The sequence below is a fragment of the Rhincodon typus genome, chromosome 40 (assembly GCF_021869965.1).
Source record: "Rhincodon typus isolate 14 chromosome 40, sRhiTyp1.1, whole genome shotgun sequence".
Lineage (NCBI taxonomy): Eukaryota > Metazoa > Chordata > Chondrichthyes > Orectolobiformes > Rhincodontidae > Rhincodon > Rhincodon typus.
Genome location: NC_063371.1, coordinates 1,727,331 through 1,755,288, shown reverse-complemented (window position 1 = coordinate 1,755,288; position 27,958 = coordinate 1,727,331). Strand labels below are relative to the sequence as shown.

Sequence of the window (27,958 nt, the reverse complement as noted above, 5' to 3'; positions counted from 1 at the left end):
TTTATGAGGCACATTGTCCGATTGCAAACCAGACAATCCTCTGGCCCATGGACATTTTATTGAGGAAAGGCATTAAGTTATGAAACAGAACTGTATTTATTTTAAACACAAGATATATAACAGATGCTCAGGGGGTGATTACAAAGCAGTTCAGGGGTGGATGGACCTTATTCGTTTTGTGGTTTGTACTGAACATTGATAAATATGTGGGCCCAACTATCTGAAGGCAGCTCGAGAGCTCGTTCACCAAAACCCTGAAGGACTTGTCACTGTTTTGAGCTGAAGCAGAGAAACGAGAGCCTGTTCTGGGAGACATTATACACACCTTCTCCTTTGATTTGGCAAAGAAGTCAAACTGTACACCATCTTTGTGGACTCCAGAAGCAGCTCAGACCATAATATCGCATGTCAGGGTGACGGGTGACACTCAAAGCTAGGGGTAAGCAATATTATCAGAAACCATTCGTCCCTGTGACTTCAACAGCACAGGAGAAGCAGAGGTGTGTGCATGAGCCACACAGTCACAGACTTACAGCTGACCATGTTTCACTGTACCCCAGGACTAAGAGTAATAGCAGCAGAGAGAATAAATAGATACTTTTTTAAAATATAGATTGCTTTTGATATTTGGAGGAATTCATGCCTCCTTCTCCCATATACAGATCGTACACTCTTTGGTCCTTTGCATAAGTCGTTAGATGTCAGGAGTGGATCTGTCAAAGATGCGAGATGCACAAAACGTTAAAGCATTGGACTCCGAATTTCCAGATTTTCCCATCTGACATCTGAAGAAGAAATTTTGGTTTCCTGTTTTAAGTTCTTGAGTGATTTGGTACAGAAGGCAAACAGGCTCTGGTTTGTTCCTGGCACAGAGCTGAGCGAGGTATCTGAAGACAACAAGTGGTTGTACGTTAAGCATCAGTACTACTAAGGTACAGGCCATTCAGCCCTTCAAAAGCCTGTCCCACCAGGAACACAACGGTGACAACTATGGTACGTTGCAGACACTTACGTTCAGGGCTGATCACACATCAAACTGCTCTGTAAGTCAGACATAAATTACCAATTAGACATACATGGAGACATCTGTAAGCTTGTCACGGTAGCAGTTCACTTTTGGCTTGTGGTCAGGAGGTAGCATTCAGCACAGCCAATCCAAACCAAACCAAAATACCATGGTGAGATCATCGGAGTTTCCACCCCAGGATATTTGAGGGTAGATCTCATAAAATAGAAGAGCAAAAAAAAACGCACAGAAAGCAAAATGTTTTAAAGTTGAGTCATGTGAGTGATACACTGTAGAAGCAACAACCATCCAGCACACAGCAAACCAGCCAACATATGGGGAATCTGTCAAAAGGATTCTCCGTCCCAACATTGCTGCAGATTAAAAGAGGCGAGCCTTCTTCTTCAGTTCAGTCCTCTTCCACTGGGGAAGCTTATCAAACTCCATAATTGTCATTCCGAAAACCTCCTGGAACTCCTCAGGGGACAGATGTCTCTGTTAGAGAGAAGGTGAATATTTTAATTTGTGCTGCGCAGGTTAAAGGTTCAAGACAAATTAAATCTACCCCAGTCTTGGTGCAAGAGATTTTATCATCATGCTTTCTGCTCTCAGGATTTCTTTCTTGGAAAGTGCCCTCCCACTCTTTCTTTCTTTTAAGAATGGTCAATGGTTGAACTTGAAGCCGGATCTGTTACTCCTGAGGGACTTCCAGCAACTGAAAAGCTTCCAATAAACCACAATGAAATGGCGCCTCCATGAATTTCCCCCGCCAACTCAAATTGACATCCACGAACCAAGTCACCGCACGTGCTGATTGGTACCATCCAAACCAAACCTCCTTTGCGAATCGACCCTCCCTAAATTACCCTCTGCTGTGTGAATAGTCCCTTCCTGAATCACACACCCTTCCTCTTTAAATAGACCCTCCCTAAATGACACACCCCTCCTCTTCAAATAGACCCTCTTTAAATCACCCCCATTTTTAAATATACCCGCTGTAAATCACACCCACCTCATGAATAGACCCTTCTTGAATCACCCCCATCTCTATAAATAGTCCCGTCTTGAATCCCACCCCCTCTCCTGATCCCTCTCCCTGAATTGCTCCCCAATCTCTAATTTGCCCCCATTGAATAGACAAGTTCCACCTCAAATTGATCACTCCCCAATGAATCGGCCCCACCCCATCCTGAATGATCCCCACTCCCTGAATCATCCCTTTCCTGAATTGTGCCCTCTGATTGTCTCCTCCCTGAATCGACCCCCTCTTTGAATCTTGCCCCTCAAATCCTTGAGGAGTCACCAAACTCGAAACATTAACCCTGTTTCTCTCTTCAGGCGGCACGGTGGCTCAGTGGTTAGCACTGCAGCCTCACGGCGCCAGGGACCCAGGTTCAATTCCACCCTCGAGTGACTGTCTGCGCGGAGTTTGCATGTTCTCCCCATGTCTGCGTGGGTTTCCTCCGGGTGATCCGGTTTCCTCCCACAGTCCAAAGATGTGCAGGCTAGATGGATTGGCCATGCTAAATTGCCCGTAGTGTTCGGGGTGTGCGGGTTATAGCGGGGATGGGTCTGGGTGGGATGCTGCAAGGGTCGGTGTGGACTTGTTGGGCCGAAGGGCCTGTTTCCACACTGTAGGGATTCTATGATTCTCCATGGCTGCTGGCCAACTTGCTGAGTTCCTCCAGCAATTTCTGTTTGCATCCCCCAAATTGTTCCCTCCCTGAATCATACCCCAAGGATCCATAGGTGCATTTTTTTAGTCACTTCCTCATCTTGTCCCACTGACATGAAGTTTTGCAAACATTCACCCACCGACACCCACTCCTTGTCCTCTCCTTCCCAGAACCCTGTTTACAATTGGACCAAGTTAGCTTTTGTTTCCTCTGCTCCCCCTTCAAACAAAATGGCTATCATTTCATACTGCTCTACATTCGATGTTACCCGCTATCTGAAGTCTGTTATTACTTTCCTTACTGCTCATTACTTTTCTAAGTTGGATGATATCTGCATTCTTGCTCAAAGTCCAGCTAACCAATACAGATGAAGAGAAGCCATTCTAATACTGAACCTTGCAGATATTTTCAATCAAACTGTTTATACATAGAGCCATACAGCATGGAAACAGACCCTTCGGCCCGTATCCCTCCAAACCTTTCCTATTCATCTAAGTGTCTTATAAACGTTGTAACTATGCCCACATCCAACACTTCCTCTGGATGTTCATTCTACACGTGAACCGCTCTCTGTGTAAAAAAATTTCTCCTCATGTCTTTTTTAAATCCCACACCTTAAAAATATAGTCTTGAAATCTCCCATCCTAGGGAAAAGACATCTATCATTAACCATATCTATACCCCTCATGATTTCATAAACCTCTGTAAAGTCACCTCTCAACCTCCTACAGTCCAGTGGAAAAAAGTCCCAGCCTTTCTACATAACCCAAACTTTCCATTCCCGGCAACATCCTGATAAATCTCTTCTGAGCTCTCTCTAGCTTAATAATATCTTTCCTATGACAGGGCGACCAGAACTGGACACAGTAGTCCAGAAGAGGCCTCACCAACATCCTATACAATGTTAACATGATGTCCCAACTCCCAAATCATGCTATGATACATCTCTGGAGCAGTTGGGACTTGAACCCAGGTCTCCTGGTTCAAAGGTAGGGGAAGTACCACTGTATCACAAGAGTCCCTTATACATGTTCCTCCTACTGACAAGAACTGTTTATTGCTACTTTCTGTCTCTTAGAACCTATGGGCTTTGTACTCTTTCTCTTGTTTCTGAAGAGGCAAGTTCTTCCCATCCTTACCTCCAGCCGGGGCCTGTCCACTCCCTGAGGCAGGTTGATACTTCTGCTTCCTTTCAGCATTTCATATGGGTAAACCTGCGAGAGAGACAAGTTGGAAAAAAGTTATTCATTGCGCTGTGTCCCACATTGTGCTGTTCCTCCAGCGAGGATCCTGTGCAGTGATCAGAAATGGGAATTGTGCCAGATTTCGCCTTCCCCAGCCCAAGACAATCCCGGACTGCTACTGACTGGGCAAGAAAGCAGGGATTTGTAGAAATCCTGAATCCAGGGATGGGAACGAAGTGGTGTCAAAGCAACACATGTAAAATAGTAGTGAATAGGGTCAGCAACCATGCTGCAAATTCCAACATTGTAGCTGGGACTTTATGTTCAATTATTCATTGGTTCGACCACTTTTGGAATACTGCGTTCAATTCTGGTCACTCTGCTGTAGGAAAGATGTTGTGAAACTTGAAAAGATATACAAGGATGTTGTCAGAGTTGGTTGGTTTAAGCTATAGGGAGAGGCTGAATAGGCTGGGGCTATTTTCCCTGGAGCGTTGGAGGCTGAGGTATGACCTTATAGAGGTTTGTAAAATCATGAGGGGCATGGATAGGTTGAATAGTTAAGGTCTTGTCCCCAGGGTAGAGAAGCGCAAAACTAGAGGACATAGGTTTAAGGTGACAGGGGAAAGATTTAAAAGGGACCTGAGGGACAACTTTTTCATGGAGAGGGTGGTGTGTGCATGGAACGAGCTGCCAGAGGAAGTGGTAGAGGCTGGTACAATGACAACATTTAAAAAGTGCATGAATAGGAAGGGTTTAGAGGGAGATAGTAGGAACTGCAGATGCTGGAGAATCTGATATAACAAGGTGTAGAGCTGGATGAACACAGCAGGCCAAGCAGCATCAGACGAGCAGGAAAGCTGACATTTCGGGTCTAGACCCTTCTTCAGCTAAAGCTAGACCCGAAACGTCAGCTTTCCTGCTCCTCTGATGCTGCTGTGTTCATCCAGCTGTACACCTTGTTATCGAGGGTTTAGAGGGAAATGGGCCAAATGCTGGCAAATGGGACTGGATTAATGTAAGATATCTGGTCAGCATGGATGAGTTGGACTGATGGGTCTGTTTCCATGCTACACATCTCTGTGACTCCAGTCAAATAAATTCAGTGTTGCTGTTTCTGAACTGCCCTCTGAAATGGCTGGGCAAAGTGCATATTTGTATCAAAACTCTCTGAAGGGCAGTTGGGGTGCCAATGAATGCTGGCCTCGCCTTTGATACCCATTTCCTTGAATGAACAAGAAGCAAAATTAAATGCTGACCTTTTGCTCCAACATGGCTGGCAAAGATGTTCCTCTGTCCATCCTCCCTGACTGTGTGTCACCATTCTGCAAAAAGTAGAGGCAGCACACATCCACATTGTGGGTTACTGTTCCATTATTTCACTTAGAGGCAAACGCATCCAAAATCTCACCCCATTAAGAATAAAAACTGCAACGCTGAGAAGGAGACAAGCGGAGGGAAGGAAAACCTGAGCGCTGATGGGAATGGACATTGAGTTAAAGGGTCACTGAACATAATGCACTGCACATTTTACACATGGTATGTAGTCAGTATAGGGTCTTTCGGAGGGATAGGGGACTTTGATTGAATGATTCCCAGAGCTCTGCACCGCTGGGCTTTTTCCACCCCGAGGGCTGTGTCATTGATAGACAAATGGACAGAGATAGATTGCTAAGATTCGTCATTAGTGTTGTATCCTGTGGCTACCAGGCTGGTAAATTGTAAACCAGATGAACCTTCAGGTGGTGCAGTGGTTAGCTCAGCAACCTCACAGCACTAGGAATCTGGGTTCGATTGCAGCCTTGGGTGACTCTCTGTGTGGAGTTTGCACGTCCTGCCTGTGTGTTTCCTCTGGGTGCTCAGGTTTCCTCTCACCGTCCGAAGATCTGCAGGTTAGGTGGATTGGCCATGATAAATTGCCCATAGTGTCCAGGGGTATGCAGGCTAGGTAGATTAACCATGGGAAATGCAGGACTTCATGCTCTTTGGAGGGTTGGTGTGGATTTGAGGAGCCAAATGGCCTGCTTCCATAGTGTAGGCATTGTATATGATTCAGTTTGACAGAAGAAGTCTTTGTATGCATTTTTGTCTCTTTGGCTTTTAAGTTTGCCAATAAGATCAAAGCAGATCATTGTTCTCCTCTGTTTCTGTAGGTACGTACTGAGACAATTTTTCTCAATAAAATTTAGTCTCAGATTGCAAAGCTAAGTGAAGCAGCCAGTGCTAAGCTGAGAGAGAAGGCAGCGTTCACATTTGTCAAGTTGCATATATGTTTGTGGAGATTAAGAAAAATCAAAGTCACAGTAACAGCTGAAGAAGAAAGCCAGAGAGACCAAAGGGAAGAGAGGGTTTTGACCAGGATAATACATCTGAAGAGAACTTAGCTGCGTCACAGAAAATGTGGGGATGGACTCAGCTGGTGTGTACTGAGGGACAATGGTCTGATTCAAAGATGAGTGGCCAGTGAAACCTTGAGCAAGTGATGAGCCCATTCTATATTGATTAATGTCCTTAATGTGTCTATCTCAGACCTGAAAGGAGCCAATATGGGATAGGCTGTCTCAGTGACCTCCTGATTAAATGGGGAGATGATGCCTGAGGGATACGGTTTGGACCACACCATATGCAGAGCAAGAGGCTGGACTGGACATGCACACAGCTATATTCAGTTAGACAAAGCGAAGATCATGGAGTTTGGTACGGCAGCAAGAGGGGAAGCTAGGTTCCAAGAGTTTCAACAAGATCACCATTGGAATAGCCACATCCTCAAACCAAAACTCAGCCCTGGGATTAGCTCTACAGTCAGCTCAAGTATATGGATGTGATTTCAGTTTAAGTCAGTTTTCCATGAACATCTGAACCTTTTGCCACTCACTTCCCTTTCCCAGTTTTCATTCCAAGTTACATTCTTGCTTTGCTTGCCCTTTCATTCAACACTATTCTAGTTCTCATGTTCTAACCACCTCTCATCCCTATCATGTCTGTAAAAGTGTCTCTTACTTGCAATGGGAGTTTCATACTGCTCCACTGATGGAGTCAGACAGTGTTGGCAGAAGCTGGAAATGACTGATGTATATGATTCACTTTCAAATGAAGTAATTCACATAACTGGCCAGTGAAGACAAAACGTCTCTCAGCTACTAGATCCATCTGTAAATTCTTACCGATACTGTGTCATAAAAACAACAGCTAATATTTTTCCAGTACCTTTGATGGAATGAAACATCCCAAGTGTTTCACAGGAGTATTGTAGCCATATCAGGAGATATTAGGGCCAATGATGACAGATAGGTCAAAGAACTAAGCGTTAAGTGGTATCTTAAAGGAGAAGCAAGAGCTAGAGAGACAGAGAGGTGTAGGGAGATAATAACAGATCTTATGGCCCAGGCAGCTGAAGGCCTGACTACCAATGGCAGAGCAATTGAAATCAGGGACGCTCAAGAGGCCAGAATCATAGGTAAGTAGAGATTTTGAAGGATTGTGGGGCTGGGGGAGATAACAGAAGTAGAGAGTGGGAGGACGCCACATAGGGATTTGAAAGGTCAACAAAGGTTGACCGGGAGTCAGTGTAAATCTATGCGCACAGGGGTGATTGTATCAAATTTTACAAATTTTACTTTGTTTAAAATATCAAAGACTATTAATGTGCGTAACAGCAGTACAACCACTTTTATTGGCGGAAACAGTTTGTGCCGTTTCGTGCAATTTCCACCAACTGGGGGAATTTCCCATGAAATTTCAGGGACAAGACATTTGGAGCTGGGAACCGTTGATGGGCTAAAGTTTCAAAACTTATTTTCCTCAACCACTCTGCACATCAAGCCTTAGACTGATCTCAGACAAGGACAGTCTATCCGAATGAACCAGTGCTTTTGATGTTCTGAAAGGTGGAAAGTTAAATGGCCCACTATTGGGATGATGGATACACCATTCTGTCACACACTGACTGTGTGTCCTAATGAAAGCAGACACTTTAAAATAAGCACATTGCTGAAAGTGTTGTGACTGTATCCATACGGTCAGCATTTACAAATGGTACACACTGTCAATCCAACATGCCACTGGTAGATGTAAGTGGGAATTAAATAGACATCTCAACACAGTGTGGTGAGATGAGTCACGTTGTGCGTTAAATGGTAAAACCAAATGAACAGCAGTCTGTAGATCAAATTCTGGGGGAATTACTCTGGTGGAATAATTCTCAAAGAATGTATTTCCAACTGGTAGCATTTGATTCCTAGTGTTCTTCTCTCTTGGGTTTCAGTTTGGCTTTCAATCCTTGTTTAACCCTATGACAGGACATTGAACACAGGAAATAGACTGTTTAACAGGCTACAGCATCTGTAGTGTGAACAGCTCACATCAACAGCACGAACTGCTTCCCATATAGCTCAAAATCCTTTGTTTCTAGCATTTGGCTATCAGATAGGAATTCTCACCTCTTGTGTGGAACGCACATTCACAAAGGCATATTGAGCACTCACCTGGATATCTGCAGAGACAAGAGGAAGACGTAATGAGAAAATTGCAGAGTTCAAACAGTCTGGCCCTCTCTCCCCCAGATCTGAACAAACATTCTAATCTTTTAAAAACATAGTTTCTTTGCTGCACGCAAGAGCGTTCCTCACAATTCCACATGGAGGGAGAATGGAACTGGAGCTTTTGAGAAAGGTAAAAGAGTGTGATGCGTAGAGCAGTTGTGTGTTTTTCGGTGGGATGAAGCTTTTGTAAAATTGAAGACGCTGCCATTGTCGAAGATACTACCATTCTATGAGGCACAATTTAATCAGCTGATATTTTGTCCTCATGTGCAGAACACATTCTGGGACTTTCTCAACCAGTACTCCACAGTGCCTGGTTATCTGAGATATTTGAAAAGTGGTCAAAATGATTACTTTAATGAGGTAAAACATTCGACCACGTCAAAAAAGTATATTTTGCATTTGTTCCCCCAAGTGCATCTTAGCCTTACCACCAGGGCAGGGATGAAACAATATTCAGCATTCACCAAACATGGACAACTTTCCAACACCATTGGAAAATTCCCGTTTGCTGGAATGTCATTTTCACTGGGAGAGACCAGTTGTTCACTGGTTCTCTGCACAGGGAATAATTTATGATGCAGAGAGATTAGAACAAAGGTTAACATTGATAAAAGACAACTTTTAGCATTATCCTCAACCATCTCCACTGACAAACTGCCAGGTTTCTGTGGGGATTATTGTTAACCAGAATAAGAGGGATGCCAGAATATTTTAGAGAGCCATTGATGGATGGCGGAATGTCCTCCAGGATTATTACCAGATTAAGGATCTGTCACTCAGTGGAAGAAAATCTTGAATCAGAAGGTGGTGGGTTTGAAACCCCAACCTAGAGCTTTGAGCATAAAATTCAGGCTGACAGTCTGAAGGAATGTTGCACTGTCGGAAGTTCAATGCTGAGGGAGCGCCGCACTGTCGGAGGGTCAGTGCTGAGGGAATGCTGCATTGTCGGAGGGTCAGTACTGAGGGAGCACTGCCCTGTCGGAGGGTCAGTGCTGAGGGAGTGCTGCATTGTTGGAGGATCAGTGCTGAGGGAGTGCTGCATTGTCGGAGGGTCAGTACTGAGAGAGTGCCACACTGATGGAGGGTCAGTGCTGAGAGAGTGCCGCACTGATGGAGGGTCAGTACTGAGAGAGTGCTGCACTGTGGGAGAGTCAGTACTGAGGGAGCGCCGCACTGTCGGAGGGTTAGTGCTGAGGGAGCGCTGCACTATCAGAGGGTCAGTCCTGAGGGAGTGCCGCACTGTCAGAGGGTCACTGCTGAGGGACGGCCGCACTGTCAAAGGGTCACTGCTGAGGGAGGGCCGCACTGACAAAGGGTCACTGCTGAGGGAGGGCCGCACTGTCAAAGGGTCACTGCTGAGGAAGGGCCGCACTGTCAGAGGGTCAGTGCTGAGGGAGGGCCGCACTGTCAGAGGGTCAGTGCTGAGGGAGGGCCGCACTGTCAAAGGGTCACTGCTGAGGGAGCGCTGCACTATCAGAGGGTCAGTGCTGAGGGAGGGCCGCACTATCAGAGGGTCAGTGCTGAGGGAGGGCCGCACTATCAGAGGGTCAGTGCTGAGGGAGTGCCGCACTGTCGGAGGGTCAGTACTGAGGGAGCGCCGCACTGTCGGAGGGTCAGTACTGAGGGCGTGCTGCACTGTCGGAAGGTCAGTACTGAGGGAGCGCCATAGTGTTCGAGGCTCAGGATTGACTTAGCCTGTCATTGCTCTGATCAGTGTTAGCATACCGAGCTATTGACGCGTTTGCTTTGATCAGCGTGTCTGGGAAGCTAGACCTCCCTTGCAGGCTATTCTCTGACTCTTTGGCTGAACTCTGCTGTATCAGCTGTGTTGTGACACGGTGGACAATGTCCCGTTCTGATTCCAGTCGCGACACACCAGCTCACCTGCAGCATCGCTCTTTCTCTCCGGTCTCTGAGGTGTAACAAAATCTGCAGACTGCAGCTAAGGAGCAAAGAAACATTTCAATTACAGTACACCATTGTCAACAAATTTTCAATCTCCCTCATTTCCCTGTCTTCCGAAATAAGCTCAAATTGTTCAGCGCTTTGGAGGGATCAGCTTCTGCATTCTGAAATTTCCATGCTGAGCCCTGCAATTATTCTTCATTTGACTGCAGGCATTAAAACATGGCAACAAGGGACAAGGAAGGACTTTGTCTGATCAGGAGCTGTTTGCCAATTCTTTGCTCACCTTCTTCCTCCCCAGCACTGTTCCCGACTGGTTAACTGTTTTATCCAGGAATATCGGGGGGTGGGGGGAGGCGGTTACAGATCTACAAAACCTCTGCTAAATCCATGCAACTGAGTACACAGAACCTCACATCTCAGAACAAAGAGACTTTGGGATGTAGGTTCATGGTTCCTTGAAGGTGGACTCACAGGAGACAGGATACTGAAGAAGGTGTTTGGTACGTTTGCCTTTATTGGTCAGTGCATTGACTGTAGGAGTTGGGTGTCATGTTGTGGTTGTACAGGACATTGGATAGGCCACTTCTGGAATACTGCATTCAGTTCTGGTCTCCCTGCTATAAGAAAGATGTTGTTAAACTTGAAAGGGTTCAGAAAAGATTTACAAGGACGTTGCCAGGATTGGAGGGTTTGAGCTATAGGGAGAGGCTGAATAGGCTGGGGCTATTTTCCCTGTAGTGTCGGAGGCTGAGGGGTGATCTTATAGAGGTTTAAATAATCATAAGGGGCTTGAATAGGGTGAATAGCCAAGGTCTTTTCCCCAGGTAGGGGAGTCCAAAATGAGAGGACATAGGTTTAATGTGAGAGGGGAAAGATTTAAAAGGGACCGGAAGGGCAACTTTTTCAAGCAGCAGGTGATGCATGTATGGAACGAGCTGCCAGATAAAGTGATGGAGGCGGTACAATTACAACATTTAAAAGACATCTGCATGGGTACATGAATAGGAAGGGTTTAGAAGAATATGGGCCAAATGCTGGCAAATAGAACTGGTCAGCATGGACAAGTTGGACTGAAGGGTCTGTTTCCGTGCTGTGCATCTCTGTGACTCTATGACTGTCTTGGTTCCATCGTGGATTTTGATCACTGGATCCTCCTCAAGTTCTTTACCAGTGTTAGCAGATGTCCTTAAACCTGATGCCTCAGTTGAATAGATCAGTTTGCTTATCCATCTTGTCTTTGGTCTTGTCCAAGCAGGCAGCAAGTACTTTGTACCTGTTGGATGAGGACAAAAACCCCGCAGTTCCTCCAACCATGTACCACAGGTTCCCCTTAACTGTCGGACTCTCCATAAAATAGAAGAGCAGAATTAAGCTAATCAGCCCACTGAGTCTGCTCCAGCATTCAGACATTGCTGGTATATATTCTGAGTCACACCCTCCTGCCCCTGACCACTCACCAGACCAGTACTACTTCCTCACCCAAGGGCTATGTCTGCCTCCTGCATCAAAGTGTCCAGATAACTCTCCCTCTGCAGTTTGATGCGCACTCTGTTTACAACTGGATTTTAGAAAACTTGGCGAGGTTCACACCGCCAGGACTGGCACTGCATGTGTGACCTCACTGACAATAACCATAACTCTTGTCAACACCAGCTGGTATCACCAGCATTCCTGGCACTAGCACTTTCCATGTTTTACAGCAATCCTGAAATAGATAGTCTAGGGCCTGGAGCCTTAATACTGGCTCTGACCTCACTGACCTCAAAATGAACCCATTCCCACGTGGACATGGGAAGACACATCTTGTGTTACTCAACATGCGTGCCCCCCCCCACCCTTGCTTAAAACTTCACATTTCTTCGGAAGTCAGTGAAATACTTGAATGTCTGATAACGTTATTATTTCATAATTCCCGCCAACAGCTCAACATTCTGCTCTGATTAAATATTTTCCTTTTTCTACCATTGTCATGGTTGTACTGAGATCAGCCAGCTGGATCTCATAGAATAGGAGTTCCCTGATTGGGGCTGTTAACCTGGACCAATCAGGTACCCCTGGCTGATAGATATAAACTGGAGTGTCAGGGATTCTGTTCACTCTGAGAGCTAGGGCTCTGAGAAAGGAATCTCCATGTGTAAATAAAGGGTGACTTGGCAACAGGATACCGTCCTCTGTGGAGTTATTTGAACCACCTCCCTCCCTTTCTCTGTACTGGCATGAGCCTCTCTGTCTATGCACCATATATAGCATGTTTCAGTGATTTGATGTAGCTTGAGTCTATCTGATATTGATACCTTTCCAGTGTCATCTCAGAAATCAACTGCCCTTGAACATACTTCAGCTTTGTGTTGGAACTGCCAGTGTGACTGTCCCCTGTTTCTGTTATAAAGTGAAGTCGCTACATGATTTAATATTCCGAATTACAGCACAGGAAATCAATGCTTACCCTGTACAGACTGTTCCTCCCATGGATGGGGAGCGAGGGTGATTTACATGTTGACTGTTGAGGAGCTGTAGGAAGTAAGAATAGTGTGATTATTAGACCATTCAGTGAGATGTTGGCTAATCTGTGACCCAACTCCAGCGAACCATTTTGTTCTAAATCTCTTAATATCTCTGAATAACAAAATGCTATTAATCTCAAAATTATCAATTGACTTAACATTGGTTTTTGTTCGGGGAGACGGTGCCATTATGCTGATGTCAGAGGACTCAATGCAGAGACACAGGCTGATACTCTTGGGATTGGGTTCAAATGCCACCACAGTAGCTGGTAAGATTTAAATTCAATTAATAAATTTGAAATGGGCATCTATTGTTGGCCTTGCCAATGACACATACATCCTACAAAATATGAAGGAAGAATAAAAGAGTTTCAAATTCCCCTCAGCCTTTGCATTTCCTAAATTAAATCTTGCAAGATCTGGCTCAAATTGTTCCACTGTACGTCACAGATTCTCAGGCTCAGATTCCTCAAGCAGTGGAAGTAGTTTATTTCTGTATACCCTATCTGTTCTTTATTCCGAAAATGCGCATCAATTCACCCCTCTCAATTCAGTCTCTCTGGTATTTGTGAACACAATTGCACCCTACCCTAGAACGTTTGTTCAAAACATCCACCAGCTGAGATGTGGACGAGTTCACTGTCTGTGCTCCTTTACCACTGTCCTGTTGAAAACTGCACCCTCTGCTGTCAAAACACATCATGACCGGGGAATGTTCAAAAGGATTCCAAGCATAACGTTTCTTCACTGGTTAATCTGCAGGAAGTTCTGAAAGGTAATGTTCCGTGACAAGTACAGACTTGGTCAGATTTCAAACAACTTGTGCTTGTTCCAAGCTAGATTTTAGAGGAAGCTTTTTTTTTTAAATATAAAGACCAGTAGCCATTCCATGCTGCTACTATTCAGCGGCTACGCGAGTGATATTTTCCCTGAACAGAATGTTGCCATCAGTCCGAAATAGATAATCTGCCTGCCACGCTGTTGAGCAGGCTGTGTATGTATTTTAGTGCAGCTCTGATGCTGGGTGTGTAAATTGTATCAACCATCTTCAGTTATTTGTGACAAGCAGTGGTATAGACCAAACTCAAACAGCTCACACTTTGCAAAACCCAAACATTACTGTTTAATGTGATTCTGTGATCGAGCAGCACTGCCTGAGCAATCCTGTGTGTGCTTCTACCTTCACTCACAACCAATGTAAGATAGTTAGTGAGGGTCGTGCTCACTTACACTTCTTAAACGTCCATTCATATACAGGGGCCCGTTCTCTGCAAACCAAAGGGATAGGTTTGAGCCTTTTTTGAATTCCTAGGGAGGTTGGCCAGTCTATATTTCTCTGTTGTTTTCGCCTTGGCAACAGCTCAGCCAATCAGAATTGACTTACTGACATAACTGCATCCTTTTCTGCTATAATATAAATGCTAGTGACTGTTTGAAATTTGGCATTCTTGTCTTTGTCCTGATGAATTCCAGACAAGAAGCTTGGATAACAAGCCTTTCTTTTCAGCAACAGACCATGAGCAGGAAGTATGTTCTTCAGTGAACCTTTTCCCAACTGAAATAGAATCAATAGTTTGTGCTGCTGATCTGGTATACCCTTTCAATTCCTTCCAGATACTGGCAGAACTCCCAACATTTCCTCTTCTCCTGTTTATTCCCTGCCCCAGTATTATCCTGTCAAAAATGTTGAAATTGATGGAAAGTCAAAGGCCTCTGCAGTGCTGCCAAGTTCAGAAAGGGTTTCAAACTATGTTATACAGCACCTCCCAAGCCACAGTACTACATAGATGTCTGTTACTAATGCTTACAGAAACTCCTTGTGGTTCGATCTGGAAGTGAGCGAGATTTCCTCCCTCGCGGTTTTGATTTCTCCAACTCCTCCTTCAAGATCAACTTTCCTAGTCCAGACTGGATCTAGAACACAAGCAATTGTAACTCCAGTGGAAATGTATTAAATACATATTATGAGTCCATAAATAACTGTATGCTTGGGTATTGTGTATAAAGATGTGCGATCTTCATTTTTAGAATTTGGGTTTCAAACTAGTGACATATGGGCATTGATTACTTTTGTGAAGGGTTTAAAATAAAACAAGGTCAGAGAGTCCTTTCCAGAATAGTGACTGAATCCACTATGTGTCAGACAGCAAGTGACTACAAACCCCTGGAGTGTTAATGGATGATTGTTGATATTGTGGGACTTATGACAGAGGAGGTGATCATTGAAAGACATTACCTTGCTTTGAAATTAGAATATCCAAGATTGACTTTAGCTCAGAAAACTCAGAGAATAAAATCTTTTGGAGGAGACCAGACTGTGGTCAAAAGCAAAAATAGTTTCTCTCCTAGAAAGAATTGTACCACAGTTCAGGGAAAGCCCAACAATGTTGGTGTAAAAGTTTAGTTTGTGAAACTTTCAGAATAGGAGTGTTTGGTTAGAAATCTGCAGATTTGTAAAGGACTGAGAAAATCTAAGCTTTCTGTGTCACGAGTATTCGTGAGAAAAGATTTCACAGCTCACAGGGCAGAACTAGAGAAAAGCAGATAAGTTAAACCTAAAGATTTTTTAGAAAAGAATAATTTGACTGGATTTGATTGATTTCTCCACCGTAATGGGGGAATGGCTGAGAATTTGTTTTGCTGTGTGTTCTCACATATTTCGAACTATGTTTTATATATAGATGGCTTTTTTCCCTTTTATGTGATAAACCTCTGTTTTATTGTTAAAGAAAATCTTGTATGCCTATGTTTCAATGAATGGCCACAAAAATAAGTAAAAGGAAACATATGATCTATCAAGCAAGACTTTATTCTGGGGTCTAACTTGTCCAGTGGTAACATCAGCTGGAACCATAACAGTATATAAAGACTTGCATTTAGATAGTATCTTTCAGAACCGCAGGACAGCTCAAAGCACTTTACAGCTGATGGGGTACTTTTGCAGTGTAGTCAATTTCTGTCCACCATATTCCCAGAATCAGCAGTGTGACATTGACATGATAATCTGTTTTTATAGTACTGATTAATAGACAAATATTGACCTAAACACTGAGAATAATTCCTTCACTCTTCTTTGAAATAGTCATTGAGTTTTTTTTAGCGTCCAGTCCAGTGAAAACAGTCACAACCTCCACTAACGTATCCAGACATGGCCCATGACTCGTACCCTGAAACTAACAATGCATTACAAAGCCAGGCACCTCCCCCACCTTGTCCAGCTCCTTCCTCTGAATCTCACGCAGTTGTTTCATCTCATCATCCTCCTCATCCTCATCCTCTTCATCCTCTTTTGAAGGGAATCTTCTCCTCCATTCTTTCTCTGTAAGGAATGTCATCAAGTCGCTATTAACCTGTGTCTCAGCATGGCTTGGAGATTTCAATGCAGTATTTACCAGTTGGGCCAGGTTTTCTACAGAGTGTGCAAACTCCTACAGTACTCTCGATAATTATCCTGGCTTTGAGCTGGACACTGGGGGAAATATCCAATGGCTTTGCTCTGATATGGACCAGACCAAATCCCCTCAAAATATATTAAGAAGATAGCCTAGAACCTAACGTTTTCTTATTCTAGAGGCATGTGTTGTGTTCCGGATGTGATTCGACTGATCAAACACCTGGATTTGAAGCAAAACACACTTTATTCATACACTGTTGTTAAAATACAACAAAAGAAAGAAGAAATTGGAATAAATTAACTCATGGAAAACTTAACAGAATAATGGATTGTTCAACTACTGAAGAGTAACTGTTCCAATATAGTGACATCCCATAAACGCACCCTTGTCAAAGACAAATTCAGAAAACAGATTGTCTCACATGCAACTCCAGCAGCAGGAGCAAAAAACATCAAGAGAAAACTCTGAGAGGGAGTGTAGCAGGGAGAGATGTACTGCAGTGTTCAAATCCTGCTGAGATGGCAGCAACAACTGCTACTGAAAACTAAAAAAAACAAAAATCCTGGTTCTGTTGGAGCTTGCCCCACCCATGTAGGCTGCTTCTATTATTCCAACTTTAAAAAAAATCCAAGGCCCCACAAGCTTTATGGGCTTTCATAGACAGCTCTGCATCTCTATCTTAAAACCACACTTCAAATAAAAAAAAGGATAAAATAAATATGTTAAAGCCATAGCATTGTCACAGTCTCATCAAACACTGCTGGAATTCCAATTCAGATGGGTTCCAATGCTGGGATTTCAGACAGCATTCCCATTTCTGATTGTCAGGGCTAGGAAGGAGCACATGTGGAAAATTCTCAGGGAAGGCATGATGGTGTGTGGCAATGACACTCTCAGAAGTTGCCAGACTTTCCTACCTGAACACAGATGTGAAGAATGCCCATTTTTTGGCAAAACTTCCAAATGGTCACGTTGCTTACGGAAATGTACCCTGCCCAAACTCAGCTCAGGAGTGAAGTGAAGTGGACTGGGGGCTAAGGTTATGCATGCATTGGAGCTACAGCAAGGAGGAGTGGGAATGTGGGGCATTGGTGAGACTGCATCTCAAATACTGTGAGCAGTTTCAGTATTGGAGGAGGTTTACTGGATTGATTCCTGGATTGAGTGGGTTGTTTTGTAACAAGTGGCCAGACAGGCTGGGCTTGTTTCCAGTAGAATTTGAAAGAGTTTGAGCTATAGGAAGAGGCTGAATATGCTGGGGCTATTTTCCCTGCAGCATCGAAGGATGAGGAGTGACCTTATAAAGATTTGTAAAATCATAAGGGACATGGGTAAGGTGAATGGCCAGTATCTTTTTGCCCAGGATAGGGGAGTCCAAACTAGAGGGCATAGGTTTAAGGTGAGAGGGGAAATATTTAAAAGGGACCTAAAGGGCAACTTTTTCATTAGGAGGGTGGTGCGTGTGTGGAATGAGCTGCCAGAGGAAGTAGTGGAGGCTGGTACAATTACAACATTTAAAAGGCATCTGGATGGGTACATGAATAGGAAGGGTTGAGAGGGATATGGGCCAAATGCTGGCAAATGAGACTAGATTAATGTAGGATATCTGGTGAGCGTGGACGAGTTGGCTGAAGGGTCTGTTTCCATGCTGTGTGACTCTGTGACTCTTTGAGTGAGGGGTGATAAGATTGAAGAACAAAAGATGCTGAATGATCTTGACCAGGTGGATGTGGAAAAGAGTGCCGCTTCTTTCAGGTGTGCCCAGAACTAGGGAGCATGTTTTATAGCAGAGATAAGGAGAAATAGTTTGGAACTCTGTGTCTGTGAAGGTGCTGAACAAGAGTCATTGAAACTTTTTAAGGTAGAGGAAGATAGCTTTTTGCCAGGCAAGAGAATCCAAGGCTTCGGGCCTGGATGAGAATGTGGAATATGGAACACAATCGGATCTTATTGAATGGCAGAGTAGGCCCAAGGGCCCAAATGGCCTACTCCTGCTCCTGTTTTGTATATTTATGTGTAACCTATTGACGCTGGTATCCATGGAAATGTGAGAACCCTTCCTAACAGGAGCAGGGACCCCTGGGATAAACACCAGGAATTGCTGGAGAAACTCAGCAGGTCTGGCAGCATCTCTGGAGAGATAAACCAAGTGAACGTTTTTGACCAGTATGAGTCTTCTCCAGAACCGGAAGGTGTTGGAAAATTGAGCTTTCTAATACTTTTGACAGAGACACAGATCCACTGCAATAGGCAAAGGTTAACGGTGGAGAAAGAGAAAAAGAGATATAAAAACGGGTGTGAAAGGGAGAGAATGGGTCCTTTCTTGTTGAAGTAAACAAGACACAAACAAAACTGTGGAGTTGTGGGGTTGGGGCGAATATAAGAAATATGGAAAAAAGATGTAATGCAGCCACTTTCCAACATTATGGAATTTAATACAGATACCACCAGGCCGTGAAGTGCCTGAGCAGAAAATGAGGTTTTGTACCCACAGCTTACAGTATACTTTGTTCAAACCTTGCAGCACACCCAGGACAGAATATTAGCATGACACCAAGATGGTTTGTTGAAATGGCAAGCCACTAGGAGGTTAGGGTCATTGCTACAGACAGAGCAGAGGTGTTCCGAAAAGTGGTCACCCAGTCTGTGCTTGGTGTTGTGACAGTGCTGTGGCTTTAAGAGGTGTATTTTCTCCTGGTTTCTTTTAAGAGAGAGATTGAATGAGAGGCACTAAGCTGTCTGTGGTAATGTAAACAGCTTGTGAGGCCTTTGGTTTTTTTTAAAAAAGTTAGTACAATAGAAGCAGCCTGGCTGGATGTGGCCAGCTCTCACAGACCAGGATTTCTAGGTTTTTTTAAGTTTAAGCAATGCTATTGGAGTCTCAACAGGGCAGAAGCTGCAGGAATTTTGAACAAATCAAAGCTATCTTTTCCCTTGGTTACAGCTAGAAGCTGGGGTTTCTCTCTGCTGCTGGGTTACCTGTGAGACAAATCTATTTTTCTGAGATAACACAGTATGGAGCTAGAGGAAGACAGCAGGCCAGGCAGCGTCAGAGGAACAGGAAAGCTAACGTTTTGGGTCGGGACCTGAAGAAGGGTCAGCTTTCCTGTTCCTCTGATGCTGCCTGGCCTGCTGTGTTTCTCCAGCTCCACACTGTGTTATCTCTGACTCCAGCATCGGCAGTTCTTGCTATCTCTATTTTTCTGAGTGTGCTTTTTTGCCACGGGGTGTGTTTATGGCATATTACTGTATTAGAACAGTTAATTAGTAATAGTTACTGTATCTATTATTCTGTTAAGTTTTCCAATAGAGTTCAGTTATTCTAAGTTCTTCTTCACTTGTTGTATTTTAACCGTAGTGTTTAAATAAATTGTGTTTTGCTTAATGTTAAGTGACTAATCTAACCTGGAACACAGCACATTAAATTTACCTTTAAAATAAGAAAAAATTAGGGCCTAGGTACCTTCTTAAAATATTTTAAGAGGTTCTGGTCTGGTCTATTGCAGTGTTGCCAATGTAAAGGAGACTGTATTGTGAGCAGCAAATGCTATAGACTAGATTGAAAGAAGGACATGTGAAATACTGTGTCATCTTGGACAGGGAGGAGGAAGGGAGCAAATGGGTAAGTGTGACACCCTCTGCAGTTGCATGATTGAGGAAATGTTAGGAGTGAGGGGAAGTGGACCAAGGTATGACAGAGATTTGTGAACATATTTGATGTCCAGTCCCTTTCCAGCCACAGCATTGAAGTCACATCAATGATAAAAACGCAGAAAGATTATGTCTTTATGTTGACTGGGTCTTACCTACGACAGCAAGTGAGGGAGGACAAGGCCAGTATTCTGTCTCGATCTTTGCCGGAAGATTGGGATCTGGAGGCTGAGCAGCCGGAAACTTTGATGATTCAATGATGAGATCCTCAATGTATTTACTCTGTGGAAGCACAATTGATGGCTCTGGAACAAGATGGTAAGATGGAGACTGTGAGCTTCTGAGCTGAAGCAACGAGCTAATTGCAGTGAGGAGCTAAAGGCTTCATGAAGATGAGGTGGTGAGAATGTACTTTCAGATACACCACTGCAGGAACAAAAGGTGACAGGACAGACACGAAGAACTCGAGAAGGGATGCTTGGAAAGCGCTATCAAACTCAATTTGAAAATATTTTACAATTAAATGAGAAAAAAGATAGTGGTCAGCATGACGAATAATGACTGTTTCAGTATATACAGTAAAGGAAAATAGTGTGCTGGATTGCCTAGGCAAACTAATATTGAATTGGAGATAGGGAACCACCATCATTAGTGCAAGGAAATTAACAGTAACAAAGAAATTAATGTCAGTATAAAAAGTGACAAGTTCCCTGGATGAGATGGTTTCCATCCCAGGATTTTAAAGGACGCAGGTGAGATTATGACACGTGCCCAAATGATATTCTTCCTAATCTCTCGATTCAGAAACGTTCCACTATTCTTTTTGTTTGGAAAACTGTACATGTCATTCCTCTATTTGAGATTGGTCAGAGGAGGAAATCAGGGAATTTCCATTTAGCCTCGCATTGTTGTGAATGTATTCCGGTATATAATTAAGGGGCAAAGTGAACACCCTGAAACTTTTTCGCTGAATCAGAGAGAGCCTATGTGAATTCGGAAAGGGTAGGTCATGCCTGAGGACTCTGACTACACATTTTTTTAAGAGGTGATTAAAATGGTTGGAGAATTGTCTGTGAATGTTTTCAATACGGACTTTGAAAGGGCTTTGATAAGAAACTGTCAGCTGAGGTTGGAACTCATGGAAGTAAAGGCAAATTATTGACTAGGGTGAGTGCCTAAAGATGAAGGAATAATATGTCATGACTCTAATTGGCAGGATCTAAGTCAACCAATTTACCTTGAATATGCTCAATGATTGAGCATTCATGACTCCCTGGGTTAGGGACCTCTAATTTAAAATCTTCTGAGTGAAGACATATTTTACTCTGCAGCCAGAATTAGCCAACACTGTTCCCTCTAGTTCTGAACTCCCCAGCCACAGAAAATGTTCACTCAGAATCTGGCCTGTCAAGCCCTCTCAGAATCTTACATGTTTGAATGAGACATGATCTCATTCTTCTCATCTCAACAGAGAACATACTACTCATTCAACGCGCGCAGTCCTGATGGAATATCCAAGGCGGCACAATATCACAGTGGTTAGTACTACTGCCTCACAACGTGAGGGCCCTGGGTTCGATTCCACACTTGGGCGACTGTGTATGTGGAGTTTGCATGTTCTCCCTGTGTCTGTGTGGGTTTCCTCTGGGTGCTATGGTTTCCAAAGATGTACAGGTTAGGTGGATTGCCCATAGTGTCCACTGATATGCAGGCTAGGTGGATTAGCCATGGGAAATGCAGGGTTACAGGGATAGGTTAGGGTGGTGTGTCTGGGTGGGATGCTGTTCAGAGAGTCGGTGTGGACTGGATGGACTGAATGGCCTGTTTCACACTGCAGGGATTCCATTCAGGTATCAGTTTCATGAACTTCCTTTGCACGCATCCACATTGAGAATATTCTTCCTCTGACGTGGAAACCAAACTATACTTGATACTCCAGATGTAATCTCACCAGTTTGTGGCAAGATTTGTTCTCTAAAACCCCTCGTGATAAATTGTAATTCCGGGTTGCCTGCCCCATTGCTTGCTGTTCCTGTAGGTTAACTTTCTGTGTTACTTGTAAAAAAAGTCCAAATTCCTTTGAACAGCAACGCTGAACAGTTTCACCATTTCAAATCAGTGTTTTTTTTTATTTTTCTAAGTGGGTAACTTCACATTTACCCTCATTATATGCCACCTCTTTATCCATTTTTTCCCTCAGAACTTGTACTGAAGAACCTGTACCTAGGTACGTTGTACCTAAGAGGGCACCGTAAGTTGGCGACTTGTAAACTTTTCACCGTACTCATTTGAGTACATGTGACAATAAAGCTAATTCAATTCAATTCAATGAACCTATCTATATCTATCACTCTGCAGATTATTTGTACCCTTTTCACAGCTTACTTTCTCACCTACCTCTGTACTGTCAGAAAACTGACCCAATCACATTACATTCTAATTTCTCAGCTTTGCTTAAGGCAGTGACTGACTGTGCTCTTGTAATATGAAGGGGAATCATAACTGGCATTTATATAGGGTTACTGTTATATCAAGTTATTGTTGGAAGGAAGACCCCTGCAAAGATGGAAGAGGACAAAGCAGTTGGACTTCAAATGTGATGTACAAATGATTTTAAAATCATTTGGGTGAAACTTGAAGGTGGGGAGAGAGGCAGTGACGCAAAGAGCTTGAGGCAGGAGAGTCCCAGATTTGGAGAGGGAGGTTTGAAGTTTTCCCCCAGTGATGTTCCAGAAAAAGGATTGTCCCCAGTATACCAGTGAAAGAAAGTCACAAAGTGTAGGTAGGATGATTGGGGTCTCCTTAGATGGAGGTTTGCCACATGGCCACAACGCAAGGAAGAAACAAGAGATTTACTCTGAAATAGGAAGAAATGAAACAGACTGTACCATTCTGCTTGTAGATGGGACGCTTCCTGTACATATTGGTGCCAATATCTAGAAATTAAACGAAACAATAATGTTGAAACTTCAAAGAGTACCCGTCTCCATAGTCCATCAACGATTATTATCATTCGTTATCGTCTGAAGTTACAGTTGTCCTTGAGAAAAGCCCCAGGGAAAATTCTTAAGCATATTTGCACTTGCTTCCTGAGTGACTTCCAAACAATGAAAAGTGGCTGCACGGGGCACCATTTCTGAGGGAGCCCTGTACAGTTGGAGGTATCATCTTTCAGATGAGTCAATGAAACAAGGCTCTTTCTGCTTTCTCAGGTAACATACAAGCTCCCATTACACGGCTCAAAGAAGCACAGCAGTGTCCTGGACAATATTTCTCCCTCATTGTGGAAACAGATTATATAGCCATTATCCCATTGGTGTTTGGATGAACTTGTGCCTGTAAATTGACTGCTGATTCCCCTACAGTAACACTTCAAGGATCTCATATTATGAGAGGTACTGTAAAAATACAAGGCTTTCATTACCATGATCTTGTACTCTGCGTTGTGCTATTGAAGGGAGTGAGCTAGAAATCTCTAAGATTTGAGGGTCCTGATGTCTTTTCCCGCACAATCCCTCCTTGACCTTCCCAAAGTGCTGCTGCCTGCGTTAGATTCCAAGCTTGAATTTTCAATGCATGACCTTGTTCTTTAGCATAAGGCGAGTAAGAGGGCATGTCAATGAGGATTAGAGATCGTCGGGTTCACCCAAACAAAACAGATCAGACAAAAAGAGATGGAAGATAAAGGAAGAGCCAGAAATAGGCAGAGAGAGAGAAAGACAGAGAGGTAGAGAGGAAGGTATAGTCAGTGAGAAACAGAGAAAGATACAGACAAAAAGAGAGAAAGACAAAGGAAAGAAGAGACAGAGAGTGCAGAGAGACAGAGACACAGAGGAAGAGGGACAGAGAGAGACAGAGACAGACACACACACACACCCAGACAGAGAAACAAAGACTCAGAGAGAGAGAAACAGAGTGGTACGAAGTTGGGTAGAGAATTCATGAATTGGAAGGCAGGAAGTTAGAATTTGTCGGTAAAACTGATCATGGGGGAAAGAGTGCTGTGGTCCCTTTAAGTGCTTGTGCTTTGCCTGTGCTTGGTAGTTTATAAATGCAGGTGCACACAGACAGTGCCCGAATGGAAACATTTCGCGTAGAACAGCTAAGCAGCATTTTTTCTAAGACAACAAGTTTGAATTTGGCCAATTAATTTAAATGAAGCACCTGGAAATAGAAAACCAACTGAATTTAAATCTGATGGTGTTGACAAGAAACCAATCATATTATAAGAATTTGATTATGTCGTTACGGGTATATAAGCCAAGGGCATTTAGAAAATTGGAGAAAGCCATCCGCCACCTGCCAAAGTTAGCAACATTCAGCTCTCAGAGAAAGCCCATCTAAGTCATCAAAAGACCATGGTGTTTTTTTTCAGCTCAAAGTCCTCATTGAAGAAATTATAGAATTAAAAAATCCCTGACAGCAGAATTAACGGAATTAGCATTTGTGAAGAGAGTGGAGATGACAGAATATTCCAGAAGACAGTCTGTGCAATGTTAGAGAGATTAAGTTATAATTCGTTGTTCTCTTATAATTGGGTTTATTAAGTGGGACTTGGTTTTATTTAAACAGTATTCCAGTAGAATTTAGACCAGTTAGGGAGTAGTTAGCAGTCTAAGGGGGGAATTGTTGGTTTGTTCGTAGTTTTGTTAACTTGTTCATTGTTGGGTTAAATAAATAAATTGTTTCTTGTTACTTGTAAAATGGAGATGGGATTTTCTTTCTTTTAACCACACTTTTAATAGATTACGAGGGGAAGGGCAAGGTTTTCTGGATGTTTCAGGGGTAATTATTAGAAGTGAACCTCTGATCCTATCATGGCATATTGGGGCTTGTGTTTTGGTTTAACTATCAGAGGGGTTCAACTTTGTCCCCTTCCGAACAAGAGACACAGAGAGACAGAGACAGACACGCACACAGACATACAGAAGAGACCAGAGACCAAGGGAGTTTCACAGATAGAGAGAGGCAGAGAGAAAAGGAGATGTAGTTTAAAGTCACACACTTGTTCTTTATGATATTCAGTTAGTTGTAATTGATCTGTTTGCAAATAAAATCCTTTAAGTCTTGTTAATAACTGGGATGTGATCTATAAACCTGGTGCCTAATGCAGGGCAAATGCTGAGAGTGTGAGCAGAGTATGAGGAATCAGGCACTAGTCAGAGAACATGCTGTGTCCTTACCTGGCCTGTGGAAATGGTGTGGGAGGCTGCCAGTGGATGGGTAGCTGCGGCGACTGCTGGCTGATCCCATCGTGGATCCCGGAGACTTCCCATCTGCCCATTCCCGGCTCTCCTTATGCACCATGTACTGAAAGGAGATGGAGTTTCACAGTTAGTGTGCACTGCCCTCACCTGATACTGCTGCCTGCCTGGCAGCCCAGCAGTGGGGTGAACCAAGCCAGGAGAACAGCCGGAAAGAAATTCTCCATCACTGGACTCATGGATCTGGTTGACAACTGGACTGGGCAAGAGGAAATCAAGGAAGATTCCAGTGTGGCAGCTTGGCAGAGCCAAACTGAGGATTTACCAACCAGCGTGGAGTCCAATGTTGGACACAGGGACTAGCCTTGAGGGGGATGGGGGAACTGACCTGCTCCCAGAAGACACTGGCTGAGTGTTTGAGGGAGATGGCAGTGAAAAAGATAGAGCTGGGTGTCAGTGAGAACTGTGTTTCAGAATGATGTGGTGGGGCCACAGAGGGTGGCATGGGGAACTGCGGCTGAACGAGGATGAGGAGGAGTATCAGAATCCATACTTAGGGGAAAAGGGTGCAGGGGCAGAAAGACAACTCACTGCATTGGGGCATAGGCTGCAAGATGGGTAGATAGGAATGGAACCAAGGGAGAGCAGTGCTAGCCAGCTGGACGGTCATGGAAACCCACAGACGGTGTCAAAAACTGCAGACAAGTCAAGAAAACTAGAGAGTTGGCACATTTTCCCTGTGTCTGTGTGGGTTTCCTCCGGTACTCAGGTTTCCTACCATAGTCCAAAGATGTGCAGGTTAGGGTGGATTGGCCATGTTAAATTGCCCCGTAGTGTCCAGGGATGTACGGACTAGGTGGGTTAGCCATGGGAAATGCAGGGTTATAGGGATTGGATAGGGGGTGGTTCTGGGTGGGATGATCTTCAGAAGGTCGGTGTGGACCCGAGGGGTGAATGGCCTGCTTCCACACTGTAGGGATTCTGTGATGAAGAGAGGATTGTTTCACCACAGTCACCTTCGTCACTTGAGACTTTGCTGAAAACTCTTTCAGGACCGTGGCCTTGTTGGAAACCTGATTGTGAGGAGTCAAGCAGGGAATTCTGGGAAAGGTGGCTGCAGAGTTGCCAGAGCTATTTGGAATCCAGGATATTCCTGAAGTAGCTTCAGCAGATAAGGATGCTCTATGACAGGCCAGTTCATATAATGAGGATCGATCACTCTACCTTACCTCAGGATAGGTGAGAGGAGACATCGGGCGTGGTGACTGTGAGCGCTGTAGGAAGAAAGGACATTAATTACAATGAGTAACCCGAAGTCTTGTTTCAAATGAATGGAAACACATTTAAGGACAGCTTCCACAAAACCATGACTCTAAATTTTCTGCTCGTTACTGTGCTAGGAGTTGAGCCAACACCTAATGTCCACAAAGGGTCAACTACTTTGGACTATCATTTACAAAATATGAGAAATGGTCCCAGACAGATTTGCTGCACCAGAGATTTATCACTGGTCTCAAGCTGTTCTACAACAGGCAAGTACATGACTGGCTGCATGCTCGATCTGAATACATTCACAATATCTCTGCAAAAGACCAGCCATGTGTGTGAAAGATCTCAGCATTATTTTAGCAGGTTAATTATGTCGCTACAATAAATCAGTCAATGGGAAGAATGCATTGGGTGTTTTCACAATGGCCAACAATGGCAACTACAGTGTCTCTGTCATTGTAGAAGTTGCTCAAAAGTCATCCTCAGAAACAAACACACTGCCGTCTGCAGTTGCAGTGCCTGTTCTGAAGCACAGACTCACACTGTGGCAGTCCCAGGGGCCCTGTCAACACAGGAGCTGCCTTCTTGCCCAGATGTTTAGGGCTGATAGCAATACACACAGTTTCAACTGCGTCACTGGATGCACACTGGCGTTATCAGTTCTTTCTCTAGCTCAGGGCAATGCTGGACTTGTTCGCCAATTGGGACTTAAACTGGGATCATCCTCAGCCAGCACTGAACATTACCGGTTGGCAATAGTCAATCAGCTAGGTAATCCACTTGGAGCAGGATTCTCGAGTGACTGAAACTGACTGAGCTAGATTATTCAGTGGGCTGAATGGCCTCCTTCTGTGCTGTGATGTCACCATGACAGTAGGATCCTATGACCTTCTACATGATGGTGATATCTCAACAATGTGCAGATGTAGGGGAAGGGCAGGGCCAGGATCAGCTATTGCAAACTGCTGTTGACATTGACATTCAAGGCTGACAGAAAGAATGGCCACTTGACTCAAGTACAGCCACGTTCAATGCTCAGAGCTCTTAAGAAAACTTGTCACTTCTCGCCAACAAAGCAGTGTACCTCAGCAGACCCCACTGGCTCTGGTCTCTCTGCACAGAAGTAGCTGTAATGCGGTTCGTAGATCATTAGGTCTGGCCGCTCAATCTCCAATATTGCCTTATCTTTTGGGATCGCAGCCAGGTCTTTATAGGCCAACACCTGGTTATCCATCTTCGCCTGTAGGGCAGAGGAGAGAATTAGAGCAGCTCCCTTTACTTGTGCACTTTATTCAAAGTGACAACAAGCCCCGAGAAGGAGCTGGGACTGAAGTGATTCTGTGTGTCGATAGCACTTCATACCTTTTCCTTCCTATTTGTGACAATGCTGTAGCTTTAAGATGTTATTTTGTTCTTTATTTTAAAGTAATGTTTTAAGACAGGGGTGGTGAGCTGTCTATTTGAAAAGCCAATAAAATTGTGAGGCCTTGGTTTTTTTTTAAGTTGGAACATTAGAAGCAACCTGAATGGGTGTAGTCAAGCTCTCACAGAACCAGGATTTTTAGTTTTTTAGTAGCGGTTGCTGCTGAGGTCTTGAGGAAGTGGAAGCTTTTTTTT

General features: G+C 43.9%; 1 protein-coding gene across 6 annotated transcripts in view; it reads right to left on the bottom strand.

Moving 5' to 3' along the window:
- Positions 1-1,265: 1,265 nt before the first annotated feature.
- Positions 1,266-27,958, bottom strand: part of dmtn (dematin actin binding protein) — a 50,566-nt gene continuing 23,873 nt past the window's right edge. For 4 of the 6 annotated variants that reach the window (XM_048618475.1, XM_048618473.1, XM_048618472.1 and 1 more), the window contains 13 exons: positions 27,426-27,581; positions 26,302-26,346; positions 25,052-25,178; positions 22,757-22,804; positions 20,024-20,173; positions 16,032-16,141; positions 14,631-14,736; positions 12,765-12,829; positions 10,295-10,352; positions 8,306-8,358; positions 5,126-5,191; positions 3,822-3,896; positions 1,266-1,501 (listed from right to left, as the gene is read on the bottom strand). In XM_048618475.1, coding sequence (XP_048474432.1) covers positions 1,388-1,501; positions 3,822-3,896; positions 5,126-5,191; positions 8,306-8,358; positions 10,295-10,352; positions 12,765-12,829; positions 14,631-14,736; positions 16,032-16,141; positions 20,024-20,173; positions 22,757-22,804; positions 25,052-25,178; positions 26,302-26,346; positions 27,426-27,581 — 1,173 coding nt within the window. In that variant the 3' untranslated portion in view covers positions 1,266-1,387. The remainder of the gene's footprint in view (positions 1,502-3,821; positions 3,897-5,125; positions 5,192-8,305; positions 8,359-10,294; positions 10,353-12,764; positions 12,830-14,630; positions 14,737-16,031; positions 16,142-20,023; positions 20,174-22,756; positions 22,805-25,051; positions 25,179-26,301; positions 26,347-27,425; positions 27,582-27,958) is intronic. The other 2 variants (XM_048618476.1, XM_048618477.1) reach the window with 2 other exon arrangements.